The following is a 7717-nucleotide window of genomic DNA, read 5'->3' on the forward strand; positions in this document are numbered from 1 at the left end:
TATATTATATCTTTCCAGACCCCGCTTGTGAAATTTTACTGGGTATGTTGTTGTTGTTATATAAAATTGATGTATACATTTGTATTTATTGCTTTCGGACAATGATCAAGAAAAATTAAGTTTAGCTTAATAGATTAAGAAGTAGATATGCATCAGAATAATGATGGATATGTATTCATGTCTATCTCTCCCTCCGCTCTCTTTTTCTTTCTCTTGATCTCTCTGCTATTTCAAAATGATGTAATCGCAAGGCGCAAGGAATCTTAGTAGCTCAGAAGGTGAATAGGAAGGTCATGATTGGCATAGGTGAACCATAGAACACAATCTTCTCATGTGGAATGACCTTTTCAATTTTAAAAAATTTCACAACATTGTGCATGAACACTAGTACTTCCAAACAAGCATAATCTTTTCCAGGGTAATGTGGTGTAACGACCAGGTTTCGTCGTTATAGAAAATCCAACGGGGAAAAATTTTGGGTCAGAAAACTTTTTCGTAATAACTTGAAATTTCTCAACCTAGTCCAGATTTGGACGAAATCAGAGTCTTTAAAGTGTAGGGAAATCTGGTAACAATCAGGTGACTTATTTATGTTTTTGATTACATGAGTAGTTAGATGAGTCGTTAAGGAATCCGTACGACTTTACGGAATTGAATTCGGGTGAGTAGAACTCTCGAAATTGATCTTATCGTGAAGGGAATTTTTTTAATGTCATTGGTTAGAGGTGTGTTGTGAAATTGGGGTTTTGGAATTATTCAAATAGCTCACTGTTTCGTGCAAGTCGCTTTGGCGCTGGGTTTTGTCGCTCTGGCAGGGCTGCTGTAGCGGGGTAAGGGCAGCTATGGCGGGCTAGATGCGATTTAAAGTCGTAAATAAACCTCTAAACGACTTTATTCTACACTTTTTGATACTTAGAGCTAAGGAACGAACCCCAGGCAACTCTTGACAGTTTTCCACCATTCTTGAGGCTAAAGGTAAGTTTTTCACTCCCTGAATCATTTTTTCGATCCGTAGAACATAATAGAATGGCTAATTATCGATGGGGGAGGGTTTTTCGATCCGTAGAACATAATAAAATGGGTAATTATCAATGGGGGAGGGTTTTGATCTAGAAACTATGGTGGAAATAGCCTTAATTTGGATACTTGGGATCATCGGGATGATCTAGGGTTGTTAGAATTGTTAGTAATTCGAGTAATTAGTGATTGTTTATTGATTCCCGTGTTATTATGATTATTTTTAGACCAAGAACAAGCGAAACGAATCCAAAAAGGGAAGGATCAAGTTTCTTAGGGTTTCAAGCTTGTTTTGAGGTAGGTGATGGTTGTGATTCTATGGTTGTGTGATGTATGTTTGTTCTTGCTTCATTATTATACATGTATGTGTATGAATGTTGCATTATTGATCACACTTGTTGTAAGTGAGATAGATGAATGATAGTTACCATGAAATCATGACTTAAATGTATGATCTTGAGGATATACTGTTGTGATTGTGATTGTGGTGTGTTGAATGGATCGGTTACCACGTTTCGGCACAACTAACTTGGATCGGTTGCCACATTCTGGCATAATTATGGGATCGATTGCCACGTTTCGGCATAATCATTGGATCGGGTACCACGTTCCAGTATGCTAACTGTTTGGGTTTGGGTTCCTTGAGAGGACCAATAATTTGTCATAATTGTGTATTTTGAGAAATGTGAAGATGTTCGTTGTTCGTAAATGATGATAATATTATATATGTTCGATATATGCATGTGATTATATTGTTGTATTAACTTATGTATGTTGCACTTAGTAGGATAGTCGTGTGATCCTAACAGTACACTATGGTTGTGTGCTGATACTACACTTGCTCTTATTTTTGTTGAGTGCGGGCATCTTCCGGTGGCTATTAACAAACCTCGCTTAGGAGATCAGTGATCGTCGCTTCGAATTCAAGGGTGAGCCAGTTCTTTCGGGCTGCCATAGGTTCTCTTTCATCTATGTCTGCCATTTCGGACTTGACTTTTCTAGTTAGTTGATTAGTTCATTAGTTGGGGTTGTATCCCTTCTTGTTTAGACTTGTTGAACTTTAGATGTTTTCGTATATTGACTTTTAGGTTCTAGGTTATTTTTTCTGCATTTATTTAGTTGATAGACTTTTGTTGGAGTTTATGGAAACTCCTTATTTCTTTCCTTAGTATTTAACTTGCTTCCGTAACTTAAATGCTTTAGTCTTTGGTTTAGTTGTTTGGTTTGGGTTGTAGTTGAAAGTGCAAAATGGGGGTGAATTGCTATTTTTTTTTTCATTTTTCTGTTGAGTGTAGTTGACTTAAGATAGAACTCAGTCGACTACAGTTAGCAGTTCAATATAAATAAAGCAGTAAATGCGGAAAGTAAACTTGACGCAGATGTTTTATACTGGTTAGGATCCAAGATGGATCTTACGTCCAGTCCCCTTGGGTTACAAGGGTATTCTCTTCTGGCTTTTGAAACTTCTTGATGTGAATACAAGGTTTGAGTGTAGTTTCTAGAACGTCACTCAATTTTCTTTTCGCTCTTTTGTTTTGATACAAGGCCTTACCAATAATATTTTCTCTCTTCTCTCTTTTTTGTGCACACAATAAGAATACAATGTTTATCAAAAGTAGAGTAGGGAGTAGTGAGATGATTCAGACTCTTTGTACAATCTTTCCACTTGTAGTATGATGTCTTTTTATAGAGTCGAGACTTGAATCTTGTCCTATAAAGAGATGGCAACCCAAGAGATTTGATATTTGGAAAAAAAGGCAAGATATCCTTATTTTCCAAGAATAAAGATTAAGGCATTCATTGATTTAGCCTTAATTACTTGTAGACAGCCATTGTGATCCTTTCTTTATGTCTCTACTTTAGTAGTTTTCTCGATTGTATATAGTCGTTGGAGATCCCTTCTTTTCTTGTTTGATTCATTCTTGCAGCTTCCTTGAATTATATGTAGCCGTCGAAGATCCCTTCCTTTCTTGATTGATTCATCTTTACAGCTTCCTTGATTGAATATAGCCGTTGGAGATCTAATCAAGATCTTATAGTTTTCTGATTTATTGGCAGCTGGTTTGTGATCTTCCTTGATTTGCAATCTTCCTTGATTGGTGCATTTCGGATTTCAGCCTCCTTGATTAATGATCTTCTAATTGATGATCTTTAATCTTGCTGATGACAATATGTAGTAGTAATACTTCCATGTTTGTGCAGTCGACTTTATGAAGTTGAGGTTGTGGTTTGCTCCCCCTGAATGTAGTAAGGAATAGTCAACTGAGATTTTAACTAGCTCCCCCCGAGTAGTTGCTTTATAGAGCTGAGCCCTCGTACTTAGCATACTATCTGAGAGATAAAGTATAATAGAAGAGCAGCAGATAGAGCAGAATATAGAACACAATAACAACAAGTAATGCATCAAATATCATCACTTATCAAGAATAGTCAGATATCAAATATAATCACATATCAAGAATAGTCAGATAATAATATTCTCCCCATTTGGCATCAGCAAAATGGAAAGAAAAGGAAAGAAAATAAGTCAAGGTGTGGACAATAGTTGTAGACATCTCCTCAAACTTGGAAGAGAGAGAGAGGTGGAGATAGCCTTTGATCCAGCTTAAACCTTATTAGCAATCTTGATGGCTTCCTTCACAATCTGATCTAGTCGCAAGCGAATCCTAGCCAAATCAGGCGTAAATAAAGAGGAGAAGCAGAAGCATAAAAGGCAACACAAAAATCAAGGCATCAGAAATATGGAAATATGAGCAAACAATAAATGCAAGAAATCAATTTAGCAATTTAAGGGATTTTCGACAATATTAAGAGATTTTCTAAGAGAGATAAATCTTTCTTCCAAAAGGGTTTTAGTAAATATATCAGCCAGTTGAAAATCAATACTTATGAAAGCAATTTCAATATCACCATTTAAAACATGATCTCGAATAAAATGATATTTTATGTCAATATGCTTAGCCCTAGAATGGTGCACAAAATTTTTTGAGAGACAAATAGCACTGAAATTATCACACATAATTTTAATAGGTTTAAAAAATAATTCATACTCGCTCAATTGATGGACCATCCATAAGATTTGAGCACATCATTGACTAATAGCAATATATTCTGCTTCCGTAGTAGAAAGAGACACGGAGCCCTGTTTTTTGTTGTTCCATGAAATCAAAGATTTTCCTAAAATTTGACATGAGTCACTGGTGCTTTTCCGGTCATCTTTATCACCTGCATAGTCAGCGTCAAAAAAGCCTTCAGGAAAAAAGTTTTTTTTTCTTTTGGGTACCATAATCCGAAGGAGCATGTTCCCGTAAGATAACGAATAATACGCTTTACAGCAGTAAGATGAGATTATTTAGGAGCTGACTGGAACCTTGCACACTTGCATACGCTGAAAATAATGTCTTGTCGACTGGCAGTAAGATAAAGTAATGAACCAATCATACCTCTGTATTTTATTTTGTCGACTTTCTTACCTTTTTCATCCTTGTCAAGAGAGCAAGTGGAACTCATGGGAGTTCCTAAGGGTTTTGAATTTTCCATTCCAAATTTTTGGTAGTACTTAGTTTGACACAGGAATATGCCTTTCTCAGATTGATAAATTTGTAGTTCGAGAAAGAAAGTTAACTCACCCATCATACTCATTTCGAATTCGCTTTGCATAAGCTCAGAAAATTCCTTGCACAAAGAATTATTAGCACTCCCAAAAATAATGTCATCAACATAAATTTGAATGATAAGATTCCCAGAGGAGGATCGCTTAATAAACATAGTGGTATCAAATTTTCCTCGGGTAAAACCATGATTAATCAAAAAATTGCTAAGACGATCATACCAACACAGGGTGCTTGTTTGAGACCCTAGAGAGCTTTTGAAAGTTTGTAAACGTGATAGGGAAATTTTGGGTTTTCAAAACCTGGAGGTTGGTTTACAAAGATCTCTTCTTAAATAAAACCATTTAAGAATGCACTTTTTATATCCATTTGAAATAATTTAAAACCTTTATGAGCAACAAATGCCCAAAGTAAGCGAATAGATTCTAACTTTGCAATGGGAGCAAAAGTTTCATCATACTCGACTCATTCCTGTTGAGAGTATCCTTGAGCCACTAGTCGAGCTTTGTTTCGAATCACCTCTCCAGATTCGTTAAGTTTGTTCCTATAAACCCATTTGGTTCCAATGATGGACTTGTTTTCAGGTTTAGGGACTAAAGTCCAGACCTGATTTTTTTCAAATTGCTCTAGTTCTTATTTCGTAGCTTTGATCCAATGCTCATATGTGAGAGCATCATTCAGTTTCTTTGGTTGCAACTGAGAAATAAGTGCAACATGTGTCTCATTTATTCTTGATGCTCTAGTTTTCATGCCTTCATTTGGATTTCCAAAGATGAATTTGTTTGGATAGTTTGGTTCGCTTCGCCATTCATTAGGAACTGTCTCAACAATAGGATTATCATGTAGTTTTTCAATAGTCGGCTCCTTAGCACTATTTGTTTCCTTGTGAGTTGATATGGAGAGTTGACTATCTTCATCATCAGAGTTTATTCTTCATCACTTCGAGCATCAAACTTACATATGTTGTCTTTACCATTGTTATGGATAAAACATTTGCATCCAAAATGATGAAAGTATTCAATGTTAGGTTTCTTACCACTCCATAATTCATATGGTGTCTTCTTGAGGATAGGTCTAATTAAGCATCGATTCAGTACATGACAAGTTATGCTTACAGCTTCTGCCCATAATTTGTGCGGAAGAGAGTGCTCAACAATCATTGTTCTTGCCATGTTTTGTAGCGTTCTGTTTTTCCTTTCTACAACTCTATTTTGTTGCGGTGATCGAGGTGATGAGAAGTTGTGTGTAACCCTTTTCATTGCAAAAATTCTCAAATAATTTGTTCTCAAATTCTCCTTCATGGTCACTTCTTATAGATGAAATGTAATACCCTTTGTCTCGCTGAACTTTTTCACAGTGTTTTACTCAAAAATATAAAAATAAAAATAAAAAAGACTAAGTTTTCAAAAAATCGACTAAACTTATTATTTGAAGAGAAATTGAATTCCAAAAGAAACAGAGTCGGCACTTAATTTTTTTTAGTAAAAATCAAGAAAAAACTTAAGGTTTTCAAAAGACTCAAACAGATAAAATCAATTGAAAAAGGGTTCGAGTTCAATGTACATTCCAAGAAGGTGTTAGGCCCCTCGAAATGTCCGTTAACTTGCGGTTGACCGGCAATTTGACTAAAAATGACTTCAACTAATTTTTAAACCTTTAACTAAGTAAAAGAACTCATTGTTTGTTTATTTATATTTTCTTTTTACTATTATTTTTTCTAATTAATTAATTTTTAGGGGAAATAAACTAAAGGGGATCATTCGAAAGAAAAGTAACTTAAGTGTTAACAAGACTAAAGCTAAAATAGAGCTGAGTAATAAATAAAATATATATATATATATATATAAGAAAAATAAATAAAAACTTTTGAATATAAAGAGAAACGACTATCTTCATGAAATTAATTAAGTTAAACCAAAGTGAAAATAAATTGTTAGTTAATTCAATGACAAATAAATAAAGAGGAAAAGGGAGAGAATATTGAACTTGGGCTTTTTGCCCAAATTCGAAATTGGGCTTGCCAACACTTTTATCCTTGTCCTATTATCTAAAGTCTGTCAACAGTGATGGGTTTTGGCCCATTTCATAAAAAATCAGCTCCTTATCATTTTTGGGCCTGCTGTAATTTCATTGGGCTTTGGCTCATTTTCTGCTACCTGGACCTGTTGGCAACAAAGATCTTGGGCTTCAAGCCCATTTTCGAGTTTCCAAGAATTGTATACAGTTTATGTATACATTTGTATACTGATGTATATCAGCCCCTGTTCCTGTATACTATATGTATACGGACGTATGCAATTCATTTTTTCAGCATGTGTTTCATCCCGATTTTGACCTGTTCATCGATTCCAAAGGCTGGACAACTCGAAGGAAAGGGTTTGAGCCTTTATGGATCTCTCGAAATGCGGGGAAAGAAAAATAGGAGTTCATGGCGAACTCGGACAGATTTCACATGTCATGAAAATGATGATAAGAATTAGCCAAGGAAAAGTGACATGGAATAAATAATAAACTTGATGAAAAAAAAATGAAGCTATTATTTAACTACTCGAACTAGTCAAAACAAAGAAGACATATATGCATCTGCGAACAATACAACACTCATAATAAGTTTCACTCATAGCATACAGTGGCTATGAAACAAAAAAAAACATGCTACCTTTTTGAACAAATGGGACAAATAAAATTTATAAATGAGACCATCTACAGAGGTGAGTCTCCCAAACAAGCATAACAAAAAGAATTGAGCAGCCATGACTTAAACTCAAACAAGGACACAATCTAAATATTAACATTATCGGAAAGTTTCTTACTACTAACTTTAAGCCCTTCTAAAGAATAAAATGACCAGGGCAGATGAAATCTGAAAAATCATGCTAAGAACACTTTCATCAAACTTTTTCAAACTCATTCACATTATATGAAACGCATGCAGCTGAACAGGGACAATTTTGAAAACAAAAATCCATGCTCAAAATAACTAGGTTGCATTAGGGGAAAATCACACAACTACACTAAACACAAAAGGTCAATTTTAGTTTCAAAAGAAAGAGCAAAAACAGGATATTAAGAGCTAAAATGAAACCTTA

The 7717-nt window shown here is 35.0% G+C and overlaps 1 protein-coding gene across 1 annotated transcript; it reads right to left on the bottom strand.

Annotated features, from left to right (window-relative positions):
* Positions 1 to 4105: 4105 nt before the first annotated feature.
* On the bottom strand, positions 4106 to 4785 carry LOC125847267 (uncharacterized). The gene is made up of 2 exons (XM_049526925.1): positions 4491 to 4785; positions 4106 to 4242 (listed from the first exon to the last, which is right to left on the bottom strand). Exons 1-2 carry the CDS (start codon positions 4783 to 4785, stop codon positions 4106 to 4108), a joined length of 432 nt encoding a protein of 143 aa, XP_049382882.1.
* Positions 4786 to 7717: the final 2932 nt, after the last annotated feature.

This window comes from Solanum stenotomum, chromosome 12 (assembly GCF_019186545.1).
Source record: "Solanum stenotomum isolate F172 chromosome 12, ASM1918654v1, whole genome shotgun sequence".
NCBI classification, from domain to species: domain Eukaryota; kingdom Viridiplantae; phylum Streptophyta; class Magnoliopsida; order Solanales; family Solanaceae; genus Solanum; species Solanum stenotomum.

Excerpts from the sequence above, each read along its gene's own strand:
- LOC125847267 (XM_049526925.1), bottom strand. The coding sequence starts at position 4,785 with ATGTTTATTAAGCGATCCTCCTCTGGGAATCTTATCATTCAAATTTAT. Across the intron at positions 4,243-4,490 it reads TCTTGACAAGGATGAAAAAG|GTGATAAAGATGACCGGAAA; the intron begins GTAAGAAAGTCG and ends CTGACTATGCAG.